At 38.7% G+C, this 23,399-nt stretch overlaps 1 protein-coding gene across 1 annotated transcript in view; it reads right to left on the bottom strand.

Annotated features, from left to right (window-relative positions):
- PDGFC (platelet derived growth factor C) overlaps positions 1-23,399 on the bottom strand; it is a 131,705-nt gene that overhangs the window by 44,915 nt on the left and 63,391 nt on the right. The window contains exon 2 of the mRNA XM_051617809.1: positions 10,205-10,400. Coding sequence (XP_051473769.1) covers positions 10,205-10,400 — 196 coding nt within the window. The remainder of the gene's footprint in view (positions 1-10,204; positions 10,401-23,399) is intronic.

Genomic DNA, 23,399 nt, shown 5'->3' on the forward strand with positions numbered 1-23,399 from the left:
GTGAAAAAGGAGTAGGGATTATGTCAACTTCCTACTCATCAGCACTCTCCTAACACTCATCTGGACTGTGAAAATAGATTTTCAGTTACTTGCAAAATATTGTCCATTATAGTGCCCTCTAGCAACAGCAGATACTAAAAATTAATTCTGGGTTTGCTGTTAAGGAATGAAAACTGGGTGTGCAAGAAAGAAATTATAGACCCTAAGCTTGTGCAGCATGTCTTCTGATTGCATCATGTAGGCTATGCTGATCTCACATTCTGCTCAGAAAAGCATCTCCTCTTTCCCCTTCTTTTGTTGCACTCTGATTTGCTTAGAAAGTACAATTTTGCAGCTATAAACCCTTTCTGCAGAACTGAGTTTACTGTTCTTGAAGCTTAATAAATGTGTCTGACAGAGAAGCCTCAACTAAAAATGTATAGTGTTTTAGTTTTCTAATTTTTTATCTTTACAGACTGTAATATCTGCTTTGTCACTTCACAAAACTTTTATCATGGGAATGGTATTAAGCAACTTTTAAAATGCAGTAGAGAACCCAAAGGAACATGCATACTTCTCGATCCAGTACACACCTCTGCCACAGTGTGAACTGGGGACAGCAGCTAAACGAACAGAATGCGACCAGATTAAATTTGAGTTAGTGTTTGAATCATTTGATAATCAAAGAGTCACTGTTTTCTGGAGTTTTGGAAAATCCAAAAGAAATAGCTTTCTTTAAAAAATAAAATAAATACAGGGAACGGCACTTTTGTTCAATGAAATCAGAATAGAAAAGAAACAGATTCAATTACTACTTTTCATGTGAAAAACCACTCAGTATTTCTTCAAAATAGAAGAAAGCAGGATGAATGAGTCTATTGGACTCTTCCACATTGATTAAATTGAAATAATAGTGTTACAACCAAATTCACATGAAAGAAATAACCTTTGTAGCATTGATCTTTTTCTTTACATGAAAAAGGACATTTTTTAGATAACTGAAGGACTCTGGTCCTAAATTAATCTAATACTCATCCCTCCATTTAAATCCATTCAGCATTGAAACCTCTCAAACCAGTATCACTGTTCAGTTGTCTTGCAAATGAATTGAGCAATTACAATCCAACCCTTAGAAAAACCAACTCCACAAACACCAGAAGAAATTACTCCACCAGCTGTCGTAACGTAAGTTTTATGGCACTTTCTGCACGCTGATCCTAAACCTGCCAGTGGTGAAACATCACTGTTGCTACCAAGGACTTCAGCTTAATTTAGGTATTTCATAATAACTCTTTCCTATCCGTATTTCAATGAATCTAAGGCACTCAAATTCTAGAACTCATCCTAGCCATTCAAATTGTATGACCCCCTTTCAGAATCTGAATATACTGATCTCTTCACTCCTGTGACCAATGAGAGGACTCAGGGAAATGGCAGGAAGCTGAATCAGGGGAGGTCTAGGCTGGATATCAGGAAGAGATTTTTCACCCAGAGGGTGGTTGAGCAGTGGAACAAGCTCCCCAGGGAAGTGGTCACAGCACAGCTTACCTGAGTTCAAGAAGCATTTGGATGATGCTCTCAGGCACATGGTGTGATTCTTGGGATGCCCTACACAGGGACACAAGTTGGACTTGATGATCCTGGTGGGTCCCTTCCAACTCAGCATATTCTATGATTCTATGAACAAGTACTCAAGTACTTTGTGTGTTGGGAAAAAAGCAGAATGAAAAAAAAAAAAAGTGTATTGAGGAACAAGAGTTCATATACTTTTTATAATTCCATATGATAATTCCATATATTAACGGAATAAATCCTATCCAAACTGATCTGATCTGCTGAAGAGCTAAAAGAAATTTTAACTTGAATATGACTTCACTTTTGCTGAAGAAGTTAGAGCCAATAATGAAAGAGATGTCACAGACATGCGGAGTCACCTAAACAGAGCCTAACCCACCTATATGTGTAGCATCTGAAAAAATATATTAAAAAAATGGGTGATAAAACTGAACACACTGAAATGCTAAGGCAACAGCTGTAAGAAAAGAGTTTTAAGGACTGGTCTTCACTATAACATTAATCTCTATCCACAGAGGCTGTGGGTCTGGTGCAGATGACTGTTTGTGATTTTGTTTTTCAATCTGAACCCTGGGGCACTCCTCACTTTTTCTTGAATTTTCAAACAGAGGTGGCAGCAGCAACCCTTGCATCTTCTGAATAGGAGGGGAAGAGAGGGGAAATAGAAACTGCACAGATCCCAGCAGCCCAGCTACTTAGTGACATGAGTCGCCATGAACACTGCACCGGTTCCTCTTTATTTAAAGAGTTCATTTAAAGGTCTTTGACCAGTTATTCAAAGCCAACTTGAACTTTGTACTTACTCAAGAGATAACTTCACCCTTTGTAATCACAGTCGACCAGAAGCATTTGAGACTGTCTGACAGTGAAGACAGCACATCAGTTGCCTAGAAAACAATTTTCCTGGGAACTAGACCTTGGTAAGAACTTGCTGCCCTCAAAAGCCCCAGAATTAATACTTTATGTGAAGATTTATATTTTTTTTCTGAACCTATACTTGATCCTAGTGTGTTCTTCACACATACATCAATGTTGCCTGTACAATGCAGTCAAGGAAAAACAAACAATTTTTTCAGGGGGTGTGGGATGGTGTAGGGTGGCATTTCGTCTCTCTAGAAGAAAAAGCTGAAATCATTATTTCATGCATGCGTTCTATTGATGCCCTACAGTGCTTCCATAACACAGGGCCAAGCAGAAGTGAGGTATCTGTCCCCACTTTTACTGAGGCACTTAGGAGTTCTAGCTATGCATCCATATATTACTTCACATGCTAGGTGTACAGATTTGTAGTAGTTACAAGAAAGGAAGCTGCACACGGTTTAAGTTACTTATTGCATCTTATATTAGACAGAAAGGTCTCTGTAGAAAATTACACTAAAAAATGTTTAGCCTTTTTACTATCTTTTCCAAAACTTATCACTACATACTATGAATTTAACAAATTTATGTCAATAAAAGACAGCTAAGCAAATATTTTCCTTCTTCATAGCCACTAAAGATAGTGTCTGCATGTTTCTTCTTAATACACTTATTTAAGTCTTGTCAGAATGAGCCAGTTCTTCTAATTTCTTAACACTTGTCAATAATTTCTTAATGATACATTCATTAGGAACAGATATGACTACTGAAGCTGGTTAGATTGCAGTTTCTACCACAAAACCTTTCAAATAACCCTCAGAGGAAGAACATTCCCAGTATTAAGAGTTAAGTATTTAATTTGATATAAAAAGGAAAAAAACTTGTCACAGTACTACTGATGGAGATTTTACCCCATGTTAGAACTGACAGCTGCCTTCAGCTTAACTAATTTTCTTCAGGCCAAAAAAATCTACATATTGCACGTATTAACTACACAAGCTTTGAGAATTCTTTAAAACATTATAGGTAAATGCTTCACTTATTTAACTACATGGAGAGATTTACCCATGCAGCAGCTAAAAGCTCCTCCTGCCCCTCAACCTCCTCCACCCCCTGACCAGACTATAGCTCTTGCTTTAAATTATTTGAGGACTGAAGAAACTCGGAAATTAATATAGGTATCCTAAAATTAATATTATGGTCACATGGCATTTAGTATTCAACTATTGGTTGGTTCCACATTCTCTTACTCATGTATTTTATCCCCATAATCTTATCTAATGTAATTACACTTTGGATTTGTGACACATTTCTGTGTTTTATTCTATATAATAAAATTCAAACAGACTGTAAGCATCTGATTATTAGAAAGAACAGCTGCAACCACCACTAAGATGAATTACTAGAGCCCTTCTGTGCACAGGGACAGAGAAAGTTCAGCCCACACTACTAATGTCAAGAGAGCTATACTTTTTTTCTTTTTCTGTTGCAGTCTTGTGTTGTAATGCTTCAGTACAGCCTACTCATCAGACTGCCTGTTAAAGGCAACTACAGCATCTATGTTATTCCTGGAAGAAACCTAAATCTGCATCTTCCTGTCACAGAGGACTTTATCAGAAAGCTTTTATCACTGCACGTTCTCACAGACAGAAAGCAACAATTTTTGACAGCGAGCAACAGTTGAGCAAAAATCAGTCCCTCCTGGTCAAGAAGAGTTATATAGCATTTCCCTGATGGCAGGAGCTGTCAGGCACAGAAGCCTAATGTCCTCATGATTAAAACAGCATTGAGAGGCTAGCATAATGAAAATAATGACCTGTCACATCAGCTATCATATCAGCAGAGGAAAAGCTACTGCTTTTCCTCGTGAGAAAGGATGGATGTACAGAACATCAATTCACTATGCCTCTGTTAGCCACATTCTCCCTTATGTAAGGAAAACTGACTGCTAGTTCTGTAATGTGAACAGTACTGCACAAAACAGCCAGGAGATTGCATCTTTCTCTTTTTTTTTGTTTGGTTTGCTGGGAGATTTTTTTCGTTCACAGGCTTTTTCTTTTGTCAGTCACAACTGAAAGCAAGCAAAGTGTACAAGGCTGAAATTCCTGCAACATTGCAGAGAATTCTAGATCCCTTCTATCAACCAAATAACCTAAATCTCTTCTGAGATCTAGTTTCCATATAAATTAGAGTTTGTGTTCACATTGGAAAGGATACAGTGGGATTCTTAACATTTTGACCATAGAAAGGATGCAGTGCAGATGAAGTAAAACTATTGTGAAAAAAAAAAAATATTAACAATACATGAAAACTGTAAAACATTAAATACATTACAATTGTAAATTGTAATTTAAACTTGTTCCTGAAACATACAGGACACAGCAGTGCTTAAGACTGGTGAGAATTAGCAGAATTATAGAATCATAGAATCATAGAATCCTAGGGGTTGGAAGGGACCTCGAAAGATCATCTAGTCCAACCCCCCTGCCAGAGCAGGGTCACCTAGAGTACATCACACAGGAAGGCGTCCAGGCGGGTTTTGAATGTCTTCAGCGAAGGAGACTCCACAACCTCTCTGGGCAGCCGGTTCCAGTGCTCTGTCACTCTTACAGTAAAAAAAATTTTCCTGATATTCATCTTAAACCTCCTGTGCTCCAACTTGTATCCATTACTCCTTGTCCTATCACTGGTTATCACTGAAAAAAGCTTAACTCCATCGTCTTGACACTCACCCTTTACATATTTGTAAACATTGATGAGGTCCCCCCTCAGTCTCCTTTTCTCCAAACTAAAGAGACCCAGCTCCCTCAGCCTTTCCTCATAAGGGAGATGTTCCACTCCCTTAATCATCCTTGTGGCTCTGCGCTGGACTCTTTCAAGCACTTCCCTGTCCTTCTTGAACTGAGGGGCCCAGAACTGGACACAATATTCCAGATGTGGCCTCACCAATGCACAATAGAGGGGGAGGAGAACCTCTCTTGACCTACTAACCACACCCTTTCTAATACACCCCAGGATGCCATTGGCCTCCTTGGCCACAAGGGCACACTGCTGGCTCATGGTCATCCTCCTGTCTACCATGACCCCCAGGTCCCTTTCACCTACACTGCTCTCCAGCAGGTCAGCCCCCAACCTGTACTGGTGCATGGCGTTTTTCTTCCCCAAATGCAAAACTCTACACTTGCTCTTGTTAAACTTCATCAGGTTTTTCCCCGCCCAAGTCTCCAGCCTGTCTAGGTCTCTCTGAATGGCAGCACAGCCTTCTGGTATGTCAGCCACTCCTCCCAGCTTGGTGTCATCAGCAAACTTGCTGAGGGTACATTCTGTGCCCTCATCCAGGTCGTTGATGAAGATATTGAACAACCCCGGTCCCAGTACCGACCCCTGAGGGACTCCACTAGTCACAGGCCTCCAACTAGATTCTGCCTCATTGACTACAACTCTCTGACTTCTTCCTTTCAACCAGTTCTTGATCCACCTCACATAGGACTATGCATGTTGATGCTGCTTTAGGTGAGGCTGGGTGGGGATGGCTGATCATAAACATAGAATCTGCTCTTATGGGAATGCTCTACCTTAGTAAATACTGTAAGTTGAATCACAAGTAAAAGCAGAGTGGGTAAAAAAGCCCTGCAGGATTACTCCAAATTTCAGAACCACAGAATCATCATGGTTGGAAAGGACCTCTGAGATGACCAGTTCCATCATCAACACAAAACAAAAAAACCCAACTCGTACAAACAGCTACACACCAAAAAACACTCACGAAAAAACTCCACAACTGTGGCCACTAGAGCATGCCCTGAAGTGGAACATCTACATGTTTCTTGAGTATCTCCAAGGATGGAGACTCAACCACCTCCTTGGGCAGGCTGGTCCAGTACCTGACAACTCCTTCAGTATAGAAATTCTTCCTAATATTCAATCTAAACCTCCCTTGATGCAACTTCAGGCCATTTCCTCTGGTCCTGTTATTTTCTTGGGAGAAGAGGCCAACACTCACCTCCCTACAAGCTCCTTTCAGGTAGCTGTAGAGGGCAATGAGGTCTCCCATCGGTTTCCATCAGACTAAACATCCCCAAGTTCCCTCAACCGCTCCTCCTATGATTTGTTCTCTAGACCCCTCACCAGCTTGGTAGCTCTTCTCTGGACATGCTCCAGCACCAAAATGTCCTTCTTATAGTGAGGGGCCCAGAACTGAACACAGTACTCGAAGTGTGGCCTCACCAGTCCTGAGTACAGGGGCTCGATCACTTCCCTACTCCTGCTGTCCACACTGTTCCTGGTACAGGCCAGGATGCTGTTGTCCTTCTTGGCCACCTGGGCACACTGCTGGCTCATTTTAAGCTGGCTGACCACCAGCACCCCCAGGTCCTTTTCTGCTGGGCAGCTTTCCAGCCACTCTGCCCCAAGCCTGGGCTTGTTGCGACCAAAATGTTGCAACCTGGCACTTGGCCTTATTGGACCTCATACAATTGGCCTCAGCCCATTGATCCAGCCTGTCCAGGTCCCTCTCCAGAGCCTACTGTTACGATGGAAAAAAGCTCTGGCATTGCACAGAATGTGAAGCTTAAGAAGCAGGTAAAGGAACTGAAAACTGTGACAATGACTACTGCAGGTAACTCATGAGGTCCTCTCACATACTACAGAAAGTGGAGAAAGATATCCTTGTACCAATTATACACTGTCATGGAGAAAGTCTAACATTACCAGGCTGTGTTTTTTACCCAGTTTCAACCATAGGTCAGAACTAAAGGATCATGCCACCATAAGGTATGGTGTTATGATACATTAAATTTCATGTCGTATTTGATTCTGTCCTTTCTCATATAAACTTGCCTTTGTAGAAACTGTTGAGTACAGCAACAATGCTGATTTGCATGGTTTTAGATGTTAAAGACATAGCAGAGTAATAAATAATACAGCATGCAGTCAATAAAACCCTTAGATTTTTTACAGAAGGTATTGAAAGACTATTAAATTATTTTATTAGGAACTATAAGAGATAAGAAACACAAGACATTACTTATAAAGAGATATTACTCTGATAACTGGTAACTTACTTGGTCTGTGTAGAATTGTTTTACATAGTTAAGCCCTCTGTGTTGCAGTTTTTTTCCTCAACTTGTCAATTATTTATATTCCCTTTGGATCAAAGAAGCTATACTTTCTCTTTCATTACTGAGTTTGTTACTGAATTTATATTTCATGGGAAACCTAGCTAATTTTTTTTTGTTGTTAAAAACAAAAATATAACTCTGTTTTTCAGAGGGTCTTATCACCCACGGCAAAAAGCCCAATGTGTCCTCAAAAGTGCACACATCTGGAATTGCATTTCTACAACTTCCTGGTATCCCTGCACAAATACAAACACAGCGAGATTGCTGTCAAATAAAGATTATGAGTGACCTATTACTGTTTGTATTCAGCACATTATTTACTTAAAATATATGTACTCCCAATTAAGTAATATACGAGTTATATTTAAAAAAAACGTTATCTTACTTTTTCTTTGCAAGTGGATGAATGAATCACTCTACCTAGATTTTTTTTCACTTGCCACTTCACTCTGCCACATGTAAAGAAAATAAAAAGCAAGCTAAGTTTTCATTTAAATTAAAAAAAAAATGTGTAAAGGGAGTGCACTCATCTCAGCAAACATATGTTTATAGTACGTATTAATTTGACATATTCTTGACAACTGCTCCTTCCAGAATTATGAAAGAAGGGTATCTATCTGTTATGAATCTCATCTCCCTAATTAAGGATAAGTGTAAAAGTAGCCTCTAAGAAATTAATTTTTTTTAATCAAAGGTTGATTCAAAATATAAAGAAAACCCCGAATATCAGTTAATTAGAAAAACTAGAAGCAAGAATAAAGTCAAATGTGTATCCAAGGCGCTCAAAAATAAAACCCCAAACAAGAAAAGCAAAACAATGCAAAAAACTACTTAGAAAGGAAAATCTTGTGTGAAGTACCTCTCCAGGAATACGTCAGAAGCGGATAATGCTATTCATATGACAGTTTTTATCAGTTACTTAATTTACTGAAAACAGTTCAGACAATGTACCACTATTCACACACTGATTTTTCTTTACAATGAGTTGCTATGATGGCAGACAGCTACAGGATACCAGAGTTTAAGAACTCTCCCATTTCCCCCACTCACAGGAACCATATATAATGTCAGCTCCTACTGCCTCACAAAATAGCCAAAACATGATCAGTCGGATGGCTTGGTTCAGAACTACATCCATCCTGATGCCTTTTATGTCACAGCTGTTTCATACCTTGCAGGGTATGAAACCTACGGCTGCGAATCACACAAAAAGAAATAGACGCCACAGGTCCCACAGAAACCTGTGCCTGTGACTGAGCAGGCAGAATTCTTACTGAAGTCAGGAAAAATGAATACCATAGAAGAATGGCAGCTAATGCGATACTGTAAGTGCTGTTTTTCATAGAACACTGAGAACTTGACCATTAAAGGCCATTAAAATATCGTGCAGTAGGGCATTTGACTTTTTGAACAGAGTTGTTGTACTTCGTGGTGTGACCTGAATTCCCCTTCAGACAACTTGCTTATACAAATTTTCTCAGTAAAAAATCATAGCATCATAGAATTGTTTGAGTTGAAAGGGACAGACCTTAAAGATCACCTAGTTCCAACCCCCCAGGCACAGGCAAAGAAACCTCCCACTAGACCAGGTTGCTCAAAGCCCCATCCAACCTGGCCTTGAACACTTCCAGGGATGGGGCTTCCACAACTTCCCTGGGAAACCTATTACAGTATCTTACCACCCTCACACTAAAGTTTCCTCCTAATGTCTAACCTAAATCTCCTTTCTTCCAGTTTTGATCTATTACCCCTCATCCTCTTGCTACACACCCTTGTAAAAAGTCCCTCTCCAGCTTTCCCGTAGCCCCTTCAGGCACTGGAAGACCACTATAATGTGTCCTCAGAGCCTTCTCCAGGCTGAACAGGCCCAACCCTCCCAGGGTTTCTGTTGTGCTCCAGCCCTCAGGTTATCTTCATGACCCTCCTCTGGACTTTCTCCAGGAACTCCGTGTCCTTCATATGTTGGGGACTCCAGAATTGGACACAGTGCTCCAGATGGGGTCTCATGAGAGCCATGTAAAGGGAGAGAATCACATCCCTCAACCTGCTGGTCACACTTCTTTTGATGCGGTCCAGGACATAGTTGACTTTCTGGTCTGCAAACGCACACTGCAGGCTCATGTTGAGCTTCTCATCTACCATCACCCATAAGCTCTTCTCCTCCAAACTGTTTTCGATCCATTCTCCACCCAGCCTGTAAGTGTGCTTGGGATTGCTCAACCCAGGTGCAGAACCTTGCACTTGGCCTTGTTGGACTTCATGCAGTTTGCATAAGCCCACTTCTCAAGCCTGCCAAGGTCCCTCTGGATGGCATCCCTTCACTCCAGCATTTAAAAACTAGGCATTCATTCCTCTAACATTGTGCAAATAATTTTCCCAGGTGTCAAAACTTTCATCTGAGAGAGAGAGATAAAATATTTCACATTTCTGCATCATAATAAATATGTGGACCAGATATTGAATGCAGAAGGAAAATGGGAGGACCCCAAAGCTTTGAAGCATGGAATCCTTCTCTAGCACTGCAAAAGAAAATAATAAAATAATGCTTTACAAGATGCATTTCATAAATATATGGACATGCAGGCGTCATTTTTGCTAAACTGAAGCAACACTTTTGTTCCATCCCCCACACCTGAGCTGAGATTTTCCTAAGTTGAAGGAAAAGTACTTACTTGCAAATGTCATCTTCTGGGTCCTCGAGCCCAAATCTTTCATCAAAAGTAAGCTGTATCCATACATTTTCGTCTACTGCTACTAATCTCCACACTAGTACAGTATTGCGTGGGTATGTGTGTGGAAACTTGGGGCTGTGAATACTTCCATTAGAAGTCACAGTAATTATCTTCTCATGCTGAGGATCTTGCACGCCTATAGTAAAGAGAGAAAACAGATGCTTATTATAGCTACATGTAAAGACTGATAGGTAACTGAATGTACTGCAAGAAAAGAAGGCCAGAGAAACAGCATTCCTATTTTAAAAGAATTAATCTATACTTAAATGTAATTTAAAATCTGATGGACCGATTCCTTCTACTAGTGGTATGAAAATAGTAAATTTTCTTTTAAGTGGAATTGCTGCTTATACAAAACTGAGTGTATGGTCATGCTTTGCAGAGGACTGTAATGTACAAGTAAGACAGGACAGCATGCAGTAATAAATGAAAAAGCACAATGAAGGCACAAGAAACAGATTCCTATTTTGGAAACTTCATTGGGCTTTTGTTAGCTGAGTCATAAGCATTCTTCTATAACGTATAGTATGTCAGCTGAGAGCTGCAAGCTAAATATGGGAGCCAACAATAATAAAAATTACTTTCCCAGAGATTAGAACACCAGAGTGCTATTTCCAAAGTATGCAAAGGACCAGCATTTCAGACAAACATGTCAACGCGGGGTGTCTGAGGACAACACTATAGTCAGCAGTTAATTTTGTTTCTAAAAAGCACACACAAGATTAAAAAACATTATTCTTCAAAAAACATTTAGAAAGTGCGGGTTTTTGTGTCATCAGGACAGTAACAGCAGGAAGTAAGGACTGTAAAGAGTCCAAGCATATTGAATAAGGAGTCAACTAAAAAGGGCAAAGGAAAGAAAAGGCGTATGGCAATTTAGTGAACAGAAGCTGCGGCACCTCTGGTATCTTCACCTCCTCCATTTGTAAAAGTATCTATTTACTTTAGTACACAACAGTGTTCCATGAATACATCAAATTCCCACACACAACACTTGCTCCATTTCAAATATTTGCTCTTGCATAGTGGAATTTCTTCTCTTACAAAATAATTATTTTGTATGACTACAACAGCAAGTAATTGCTGTCACTGGAGACTGAAGCTTTTTATTTGTCTTCAGATAAGCCGCAATATTTCTTTTTATCAATTCCACATAAATTGTGCCATTGTACTGCAAAAAGCCAGCCTTTTCCTACCAAGTTCATGCATGGTCTGAACATTTCTTTTGAGGAAATTGTGTGAAGACTCCAGCTACCAAATGTGGCTAAAATGAGAGGGTATAGTCTCTTCTTTGTGGAATGACTTTGCAATTCCTGGCTTTATTTTAGGGATAAATCAGTCCAAATCACACTCAAAGGGGAGTAAAATGATCAGTCAGATTTACAGCAGTCAGCTGCAAAGCTACATATACTGCTGCTGTGATCTGTCTGCCTTTCTGTTAACAACCACCCTCCCTATGCTCCCCCGAAAAAAAAAGAAAAAAATATTATTACTGTACAGACATCACTGTACAGCCCTGAAGAATTACTTTAGGCAAAGACTGAGGCAGGCAAGGCACCATCTAAGACAGGGGACAACAATACCATACAAAAAAAATGGGGACATACAAGTACCAAAACAAGGTATTTGAATCTTCAGTAAAAAGCTTCATCAAAAGATAGGCAACTGAGATCATCTGCAGGTGAAATGGAAATGGGGCACATTAGATGGGAAAAATCCCTAAGCTGATCCAGCGGTATGACATGGCTATGCTTATTAGGAAAGGACAACACACACTTTTTAGAGCCTGAAGTTGAAGAATGAGTCACCACAGTCATCTTTGATGTGGTACAAGATGCTATCACCAGATTTATATATCTATTAACGTAGAAAGCCTGCCCCCGAAAAGTACAAGATTCCAGGCATTCTGAAAGCACAGCAGTACCTAACCCTTCCACTGGAGTGGTAACAAAGATGAAAAACCATGATATCGCCAAACAGATCAGCAGATGCCACTGTAAAATGAAATTAAACCCACCGACTAGACAAGCTCATTCCTGCCTACTTCAAAGTAGGTCTCTTCCCCCATGGGCACAACACATTTCACAGAGATCAGAGCTGACACTTTTTAAATACAGCAAATACCTGTTTCTTAGTACATGGTAATCACTACATTTTAGCAGGGGTCATGGGTAAAACTTGGACAAATCACAGTTCAGGAGACAGACAAGGAGCTGCAGAAGAAGACAGCAGCACTGCGGGTAGAGTAACAGCTTGAGCACTGATTTCCTTGAAAGACTGATTCATTTGAAGTGCTCACACAGCACTGGTAAAATCAATTCTTAAAAATTTTTGCTAAACTTATACTAAGTTCACAACAGCACAAGATGAGAGTACTGTTAATCATGCACTATTAAGATATTATTTGGTTTATTTAATTCAATAGCTGTTAATTATGGAAATCAAATTTTAGGCTTTCAGGAACAGCATTAGCTCACATGCGGTTATCGCTGCTTTAAAAAAAAAGCCAAGTTGAAACCTAAAAAAAAAAGTTTCAACTCTAAATATTTATGGACTAATATTAGAGTTTTTTTCAGATACAGTGATGTTGCAGTATGTGTGAGTTCTCTGCTTTAAAATGCAGAAACAAAAGATGACAGTAACTACTTGTTTGTTACTATAGAACTTCAGAGGGAGACAGGTTTTTTTAATTAAAATAATCAAAAGGATTTCCTGACAACATTCCCATATAATTTTTACAACATTTCACATATGTACAGAAATCAAGACTTTGTAGAAGGAACTCTTTGAAATGTAACATAACATGCAGTTTCTTCATCTTTCACCAGACTTTCAAAAAGCAGTAAGGCCACTTTCAAAAGCAGTAACTCAAGGCATACAGGGGTAACTCTTTCGGTCTGGTTCAGCTGCCTCCAGGCACTTCTTAGCTATTATCTGAATTTAACAGTCAAACTTAAATTTAACTCTTTTGCCTGGTGCAAAGGAAAAGCTGGAAAATGGTCTATTATTGGCAGAAAACTGTAGACAAACAGCACTGTTCAATATTACTTGTATGTAAAATTAGTATCAGGGCAAAGCTACTCAAAATCATACAAATACTGCTTCAAAGGGACCTCTGGAGACCTGCAGCTCCCGGCTCCTCCCACCATAGCAGGTCACCCCTTTGAGGGTTCGCATTATCTAGCCAACACTCAAACCCCCTTACAGATGGAAACTCCACTGGGCCTTGGCCTGCTCCCATGCTGTGCTATCTCCCTGGGTAAAGCATTTTTCCTAATGTCCAATCTGAACCTCTCAAGCAGCAATTCCTGGCCATGGGTTTTTTTACGGTTTGTTTTTTTTTTACACTCTGTGGTGCTACAAGGACAATTTTAGCTTGGTCACTCTTTCAACTGCTTCTTAAAGGAATTGGGACTTGCTTCTAGACTGCCCGATAGCCTTCTCTTCTCCAGACTAAACAAGCCCAGCCTCCTTAACCTCCACTTACTGTCTGCCACCAGCTAGAGGCTGAGCATTCAAGCCTGGAAGTCTAGCCAATTTTCAACCTACTTAACAAGCAGTCTGTTCATCCCAACCATTATGCCTCAAGTACCACAAGAAATGCTTTTGAAGCACAAAGTGTTTGTTTTAATCACGAACTTTTCAAGTAGAGAGCAAAGAAAACTTCATACAGGCTTGCTGTATCTCCTAAGACAGCTTTCCTAAGTGGTATGGTTTGTGGCTTTTTTGGGTTACATCTGAGACACATCTAGCCTTCTGTGGGTTTTCCTTTTTGAGAAGCTTCTGTGCTTTGAAGCTGCTACCTATTTGAAATCTTGATGTGATTCTTCAGCTATTAGTAAGAAATAAATACAGAGAGAAGTGCACATACCCATAATAAACTCAGATACACATATAACATTCACACAACCTGTCAACTATTACAACACAATAAATTCAACTTCTATCTAGAAGTCTGCTAAGTTACACAAGTACTTGTTACCTAAATTACGAAACATAACAAATACAAACAGATAAAGTATTAAATGGATGTAAAGTAACAAATTAGGAACATGTAGGAGAAATACTACACTTTGTTTCAATTACTCCTCCCTCCAACACATATTTTACCTCACACATTTGAAAAGGCATATAAAAAAATGCCAGTTTACACAACTCAAGATGAATGTAGAGAGGATTGTATTTGTTTTTTAAATGCTACAATTTAACATATTACTTTCTTCTCTTCTTACTGTTTTGAGTTCAAACTTGTACTGTTACCTTAGGCATTGAACATCATACACTATCTAACTGAAGGCTAAAGGTCTTTCTCCTTGATGCAGCATAAAGAACATTACATGAAGAACTGCACACAGATGAAGCAAGCAGAGAAGCAAAAGCTTTCTAACTAATCTTCAGGAACTCTCAGTTTTGGCAGCTGGCCCAACAGGGAAGGACAAAAGGAAAAAAAAAACAAAAGTGGGGGGTGGGAGGGGAAAGAAAAAAACACACCATTGGAGAACAATAGTAAAAGATTCAACAATGTTTCCAAACAGCTGCATGACTTAACATCTTGAGGAAGATAATAATGACTAATCATAAACTAACAAACTCTCTTTGATTCCAAACTGCATCAAGAAAAAAAATGAGGTTATAGTTTTACTTTACAAGTTTATAACCTTCAAGAATTCTGCCAGCCCTTTGCCTAGTACTCTGACTTTTGCTCAAAGAAGGGGATGGCAACTAAACAGGCGGCTTTGTGCACAGTAAATCTTGCAATACCAGACACTAACCAGCCATCAGTGGATGAAGAGTTGCTGTCTCAACTATCACAGGAGCTTGACCTGTACAAATCGATGGGCCAGGATGCCATTCTGCCATCCACCCTAGGGTCTTGAAAGAGCTAGCTGATGTCATTGAAAAGCAACTTCACATCTTTGAGAAGTCGTGGAAATCAGGAGATGTCTCTGAGGACTGGAGGAAAGCTAATGTCACCCCCATCTATAAGAAAGTTTTGAAGGAGGACCTAGATATAGACACATTAGCCTCATTTCAGTCCCTGAAAAGGTTATGGAGCTAACCTCCTAGGGACTGTCACAAGTCAACTGAAGCACGTAATTGGGAAAAGCCAACATGGATTTACCAAGGGGTGGACTGATGTAATTTCCCGGGGATGGAAAAACTGATTTTTGTGATTGACAAACCTGATCCCCTTCTACAAAGTCACCCACTTGGTTGATGCAGGGCGAGCAGTTGACATAATCTACCTGGACTTCTCCAAGGCTTTTGATATGGTCCCCCACAGCCTCCTCTTGAAGAAACGGACTCATTATGGCCTTGACAAGTGGTCTGTGTGGTGGGTGGGTGGAACTGGCTGACAGACTGTACCCAGAGAGTGACTGTCAATAGTTCCTCCTAAAAATGGCAACCAATCACAAGTGGGGTCCCCCAAGGCTTGATATTAGGCCCAATGCTGTTCAACATCTTCATAAGTGACCTGGATGCTGGGATCAAGAGCACCTGATTAAGTTTGCTGATGACACCAAGGCAAGTGGAAAGGTTGACACTGCAGAAGGGAGAGCCACCCTCCAGGATGACCTAGACAGACTGGAGAAGTGGCCTAGCAGGAACCTTATGAAGTTCAACAGGGAGAAGTATAAGGTCTTGCAGCTGGGAACACAACCCAGGAGTACAGTTCAGACTGGGATCCACTTGGCTGCAGAGCAGCCCTGTGGAAAGGGACCTGGGGGTCTTGGTGGATAACAGGCTCAACATGAGTGAACAGTGTGCTGCAGTGGTAAAGAAAGCCAACAGGATGCTGGGCTGCATCAACAAAGGCATCACCAGCAGAGATCACCATCATCCCTCTCTACTTGGCACTTGTCAGACCACACCTGGAGTGTTGCATTCAGTTTTGGTCCACACTCTACAAATGTGGACAGGCTGGAGAGGGTCCAGAGAAGGGCCGCAAGGACGAGTAGAGGACTGGAGGACCTGCCAAACTGGGTTTGTTCAGCCTTGAGAAAAGAAGGCTTCGGGGAGACCTTATTACCATGCTCCAGGACTTAAAGGGTGGCTACCAAGAAGATGGAGACTCCCTATTTACAAGGAGTCACATGGAAAGGACAAGGGGTCATGGGCACAAGTTGCTCCTGGGGAGATTCCAATTGAACATGAGAAACTTTTCACCATGAGGACAGTCAAACATTGGAATAGTCTCCCAAGAGAAGTGGTAGATCCCCCACATCGGACAGTTTTAAGTCTCAGCTTGACAGAGTGCTGAGCCACCTCATACAAACTACAGTATTACCTAGAAAGTTTGGACCAGATGATCCTTGAGGTCCCTTCCAAACAGGCATTCTACGATTCTATGATTGTATGAAAAGTAACCTCTATTGAGATCTGTTTTCAGACCAAACTTTTTTGGAAGGCAGTATTAGTCCTGAACCTCTAAATATCTTTTAAAACTAGATAAATACTACATTTTAGCCAAGATAAAGAATAACTTTTGCTAAATATTAGATGAGGTAACTTTTTGGTGTTACCACATGCTCTGAGATCTAATTATGCTCGAGTGTTTCAATAAGTATTCCAATGTCCACAGCTAAAGTCTTGGCTACACTAGAATGAGTATTGAAGCGCCTGCTGACTTGAATATGAAAGGAATTCCACCTCTATTAAATATATAAAGCTTTTGGAATAATTATTTTACAATAGGCTGATAATATAAACTGCTTTTTTCAGTCATGGGCCAGTAGGTATCCTGAAATAAACAGGATTATTAGTATATTTTATATTCACAAAATAAACATATTCCAGTCATTCAAAAATTAATTAAGAGCTCTGCAATATGACTATCAGCAGTTAAACTTCTTATATCAATACTCTTATGGATAAAACAAATGTCAAGTTGCTTCTTTTGATAATATATTTTCACATTTGTTCTTGCCTCAGGTTTTTTCCTAATAACTTTACTATATACAGTAGATAGCCATCACATAACAGACAGACTCTAGTCACAGACTGCTCCCTATCTCTCTTCTTTTCCATTAAACTGCTACCTTGAGTGACTTGAGTCATCATGGACAGGAAAGGCATCAATTAAGGAAAGTTTTACAGGCACTATATTATAGTTAATTCCAGTAAGGAGAGAATTATTTTTAGGTACACTGCTTCACAGAAATTAAAAAATACTGGTAACTGAAAGAGTATACATACTTAAAAGATTAAAAACCACATATAAAAGAGTCTCCTTGCCAAAGACTGGCAAAATAAAACACTAAGAAGCTAGTCTGATTCCATATTTGCACTTTTTAAGTAAGAAGGAAGCACATCAGGCTATCATGAGTGCACAAACTTTTTAACGTTTAATGCTATTTTCTGAAGAAATATTTTTCAAGCGAAGAATAATTATTGTCTATTTTTCATTAGTCATTTATGGTATGTTATAACAGCTAGGCATTTGACTCTCATCTATATGCCATTAGATACAGTGGAAGAATAATACAAACTTTACCATCCAGGATGAATGACATAGAACTAAAAACATCTGCTTTGTGCACAGCAAAAGAGCGGCTGTTTATACCCGTTCTTCTTCACTTTGAATGTTTTATCATTCATTTACATTAACAGTACGGTCTCTAAATGTTGTCAGTTCCCAAGGACAGAGGAATGGAGAAAGAAAGAGTGGAGGGGAGGAGAGATAGAAAAGAAAACAAAAAAAAAGGGAAAAAAACATCATTCTGAGTGGATCACTCACCTTGCCCTTTAAAGGACTGGCAGATAGTAAACAGCACTATGATCAACAGCATCAAGGGCAGATAACAGATATAATCAGCCTAAATATCTGATCTTCACCCACCAACATCATGACGTCATCACAACTTCCTCACCTTCCTACAACAAATTTTCTCAATGTTCTTATTTTCTGCTATATTCCAGAGCATCGATCTGCTACACATTTTTCGCGATTTCTGTATCCTATTTTCCCTTCTGCCCCCAAAGAAGTGGGAAGTGTTTTACATATTCTGCACTCAGAAGTCCCTCTATACAAAATGATGTGGATATTGAAAACAAAGTTGACACAATGCCTAACAGTATACAGCAATTGATCCATTTTTCAGGTGTATCTTGTGGAAGATCAGAACAGCAAAAGGTTCAGTCTTAATAATTAACAGGTAAAGTAAGTAGCCCTCAACAATAACGAAGATCAGAAAGAGACAGATTTCTGAAAGCTACTTACCCAGGTTTTAACAAACGCATGATTAAAATAGGCTGGGATAGGAGGAACTGCAAGTCTCCTTAAAAAAGTAAATCCTATTATACATGAAAAATGTCAATAGAAACAACATGCTGTTAAGATTTAATGCTGAGAGGGACCAGGGAGGAAGAAAAAATGGTAAAACAGGAAAAGTGTTGCCCAGCTGGAGATATTTATACTAAGACATAACAAAGTTATTTATTTACTTTATAAAGAAAAAATGTATTTTTAAAATGTTATGTTTCTAGGAGGTTTGGGTGTAAAAAAGTTAGTATTTTAAAATACGTAATCTTTCCAATTCTTCTGATACGCAAAATAGGCATTTTCTAACAGTACACTGATTTAGCAAAGTGTTGAAAAAAAATTTATTAAAAGTAAGAAAACATCAACAGAAAAAAAAATATACCTATGGAAACAACAGAAACTCAAGTGAATATGAAAAACATCACACAAGTGCTCAAACCCAGCATTTCCAATTTGTTTTCAATTTTATCATGGCAGCACTTACAAGCTACATCCCAAATTAGCTTTGTTAGTATGAGAGACCACACACGTGCCCACACAGTATCAGTCTGTCTTGAAAGACACTACATACCAAGCAAGCTAGGAAGAGACTGGGCAACAAAGTAGTATTAACCCAATTTTCCAGCCTGTACATGGCACAGAGTGATTACAAGGGCATAAAGATAACTTCAACAAAACCTTTAAATGAACCTGGAGTTCTTTTCATCTCAGTTAAACGCATTAGTATCAATGCCAGCTCTTAAAACCTGCTTGTATCTCATTTTTTAATGCTAGCTAAGCTCCGTGTATGCTTTTAAATGTGCATGATTCATGGTTCATGTTCTTTATAAAAAAATTCTTTAAAATCTGACTCATTTGAAAATTTCACTTCTTGATCTTAAGTCAGACTTTGTTGAAAAGGAAGGGTAAAATTTTGTTATGGCCCTCTTCTTTATGTTTCCTTCAGTTTACACTGTGCAGCACTTGTGAAGAGCAGATACTAGCAAACATTTGGGAATAACATTATCCATTGTCCATGTGCAATTCAGTCTGAATAAATAGTATGTGTTAAACAGCTACAACTCATTTTAGGTATTATTTGGAATGAAAAATACAATCCCATCCTGATCGTGTTTCAAGAGGGAAAATAATAAGATAAAAACTACCCTAATCTTTAGAAATACCAGTTCTGGAGTGCTTTGTTTTGCTTTTTTTTGGTGTTTTGCTATTTGTGAGGTTATTTTTAATTTGTCAAAGAGTGCTATAATTATAGCAATTCAAACATTCATGAGGATCATCAGTCATATTTCAAGTTCTGAAAAGAAAGTGTCGTTCAAGACTATTTTGAAAAGCGTTACTGGGTAGCTATATGAATATAAAACTCAAACATTTTTAGTCAGAAAATCAGTGAAGAAGTTGTGTAAGAGGAGACATAGAAGAAAACAAAAAATTTAAGGGTTTTGTACACTATAGTTAGTATGACCAGCACATGTAGGGTTAGTTTTAACTACAGAGCAAGAGTAATTATAAAGTTAACCCAATGTAGCATTCAGTTCACTGTCAAAAATGCAGAGTCCAAAGCAAACTACAAAGTTGCTCTTGGTACACAAATAACACTGCTACTGGAAGCTTAAAGCTGCCTTCAGCTTGCATGATGTATACAGAAAATGTACCATCAGCATAACTTCATGTTAAAAAAGCAAGAAAGGCAAAGTATTATAAATAGTTTATTTGGCATCACTTTATGTATGTTTTGAGCTAGACTACACTGTATTTCCAAATTCAGAGACAAAGAGCCATTTTATCTTTAATGTGCATTAAAGCTAAAAAGATTTCAGCAGGTGTTAGAATGCTGAAACAAAGCTTACTGAAGAATACAATGCCTTCATCTCTAGAAAACTACTCTTCCAGAAGAGGATTTGCACGTCTAGAAGCAATTCAGAAAGGAAGCACAAGCACAAGTCCAGCTACAAATGACAGCCTGCCTTTCTGCAAGGAGAAAATTAAAAGGTTTTGTACAGTAAAGGTTTTGTATGGTAAAAATTGCTATATAAGGAATAATACTTTTTACAATGCCTTTTGATAACACACATATCTGATACTGCTGAACTCGTGTACATGAACACCAAGGGTATCTTTTCTAGAGAGACAAGCAATCAAATGACAAGCAATCAAAAATTTGAAACACCTTATGATAATTTTCTTCGGGTAGAATAAAATTTTTACCTTCAGTAAAAGAACTCTAGCCATTCTCTCTAACTTTAGATTAAAAAAATACATGCCAGTTTCAGTTATTTGCAAGTGGTATAGGCCTACCTGATCTTTCTGCCTTTATTCACACCAGGGACTTAATGGAAGTCAGATGAACAATCTTCTCACATTTGTACACAATTTATCCTTAGATTACTCTGACCTTTGTATTTTTCCAAAGACAGACTATAAGGGCATATTACAGCAGCCATAAGAGAGTAAGTCCCAGGGCACATGCAATACAGTAACCTATTTTAAGTAAAACCACTTTCAAAAAGACTCTTGCTAATCTACTATAGCAGGTGTCCTTGAGAAGGGCTAACAGCAGGGCCATGAGGATCCTCACAGTCACAATTTATGCCATTGAAAAGACTATGTGTATATGTAGTGTTGTGGTCTTCCAAAACCTATTGATATACAAATTTAGGCTTCATTTAATAGTGCTGCCACTGTTCACCTTGTTTACTTATGATTTTATCTATTCACATATAATGCACTTATTTCACACATGAAGATCAAACTTTTATTAATAGATCTTCCAACATTTTTTCTGCCTACCTTTAACATCAAAATCTTCTTAAAGAGTTACGTTTAACCCAAGAACAAGAAGACTTACATGGGATCTAAAAAAGCTCCACAGTGGTAAAATGAAAAGTGACATTTGAAACTCTTAAGTCACTCCAATAGGCCCATTTTCAGGTAATTTTCCCATTTGTCAACTTTTTTAAGACAACCCCAGGCAACTCTTTGTGGTGTTCCCAAGGGACTTGGCAACGCTGTACAGAGATGTACTCCATTAACATAATTTGCTCATTTGCAGCATCACGTCAAAAGCTACTGTTTAATGTGGAGTCCAGTATGCCAGGTACGCTGCCTTCCACAACAGTCTTACACTCTGTGTTATTCAGGATCATATGTAAGTCTTCAGTATCCAGCCAGATCTGTCACTTGCCTGTTTTTTAAACTTTAATCCTTGCCAAACCATATATAACATTCTTCACCATTCTTCAAATTCCTTAGAAAACACACATAGGCATATGGGAAGGCTGGGGGAAATCAATGATCAAAATACATTTTGCACAATTACCCTGCACTTCTGGAGAGCAAGTAAACAGCATAAAATATCTTACCAGCTTCGGTTTAGACAACATGGCTTTGATTTAAGATTCAATTTTAGAATAAATAGTGACACACTTTAGTAGTGCCCTCTTACCCAGTATGGATATTGAAAGTTCATCCGCCCACCAATAAAGTAAGAGCTGCTTCACTGATAATTTATCCTAGGTCAACTGTATGCTAGGTCAGAATATTTGATGAAAACTACTTTCCAGTCTCTTCACACACTTTTTGAAAGGTTTTCTGGATGCGTGTTGTGGTTGAGTCTATATCCTCACTTGAACCCCTTGAGGTGGAAGGTGAACCTACTAACTTCGTAGGCACAGAACTGCACTTGTTAATCATAGTATGGAGAAATTTAATTCAAAGTTCACATCACATGAGTCTCAAGGTAAGGAAAAAATTAAAACCCAGGACTCCAGTTACTAAAGCAGGTACAATGAAATGGTTTTTTATCTAGTTACACTGGGAATGACTACAGAACAACTTGAGCATTACTCCTCATCCTGCAATTGTAAAAGAGAATTACATACTCCAAAACAGAAGAAAACTCTGGCAATCTCCATGAATTGAAATTATGCTTTATATTAAGGCAGTGCGTTTTTTAAGGGCATAACAGCAGGTTACCATACAGAAGAAAAGAACTTTTATAAATAACCACATCTCGATGCCCAGTTAATTTATAATTATATGCGTAAAAGTTTCAATGTGTTCCCAACACAAGGCATTTATCAAAGGTTTCAATGCTAGTAGGTGGAGCCGGGAATTCAATTGCAAAACCAAACAAGATAGGAACATCAAGCCCTCAAGCTTATGCTCTCATGTAAATTAGAATGAACAAAACAACATATGCATAATCTAATCCAGCACACCAATTAATGAACCATTTGAATCACTTGGTGATAAACAGTCTGCAACAACTAAGCATTTGTATCTCAAGCACGATGGCTGAAGTAGAAATTATTTTTCATATCTTATCTGTTCCACTCTGCTGAATTTCAGTAATATCAGTAACTATAAAATTTGATGGTCCATAATTTTGTTTACTCAGTCAGACATAGTATTGCATTAAAAAGAATTCTACATAACACAGAATGTTTAAGACAAAGCTGAAAAATCTTGATTTAGTGCTTACTGAAATGTCTAGCTGAGTTAATCATCTTATTTCTAGGCACCTTAGCTGAAGTCTATTTTATGAAAATCTTGCATGGTGAAAAAAAAAAGTTCCAAAGACCCACAGCAGCTGTTGGAAACTAAAGACTTGAAGTTAACATTTTATTATGCCACAGGTAAATTATTATCTGCACATCAAAGCCTCACTGCTGTACAGAAGTATGAAGTGCTGGATGCCAAATGTTGACTGCCTTCATTCTGACACTGAGTAAGAGAACAAGGATTCCCAAGTGAAAATCAACTGAGAATGTGTTGGTCGGTTTTTCGTTTTGTTTTGCTTTGGTTTTTTGGGGGGGTTCTTGGTGTACTTCGTATTGTGTGTTTTTTAATACAGCATTTTAAAAATCTGTAAGG

This window comes from Apus apus, chromosome 4, assembly GCF_020740795.1.
Source record: "Apus apus isolate bApuApu2 chromosome 4, bApuApu2.pri.cur, whole genome shotgun sequence".
NCBI classification, from domain to species: domain Eukaryota; kingdom Metazoa; phylum Chordata; class Aves; order Apodiformes; family Apodidae; genus Apus; species Apus apus.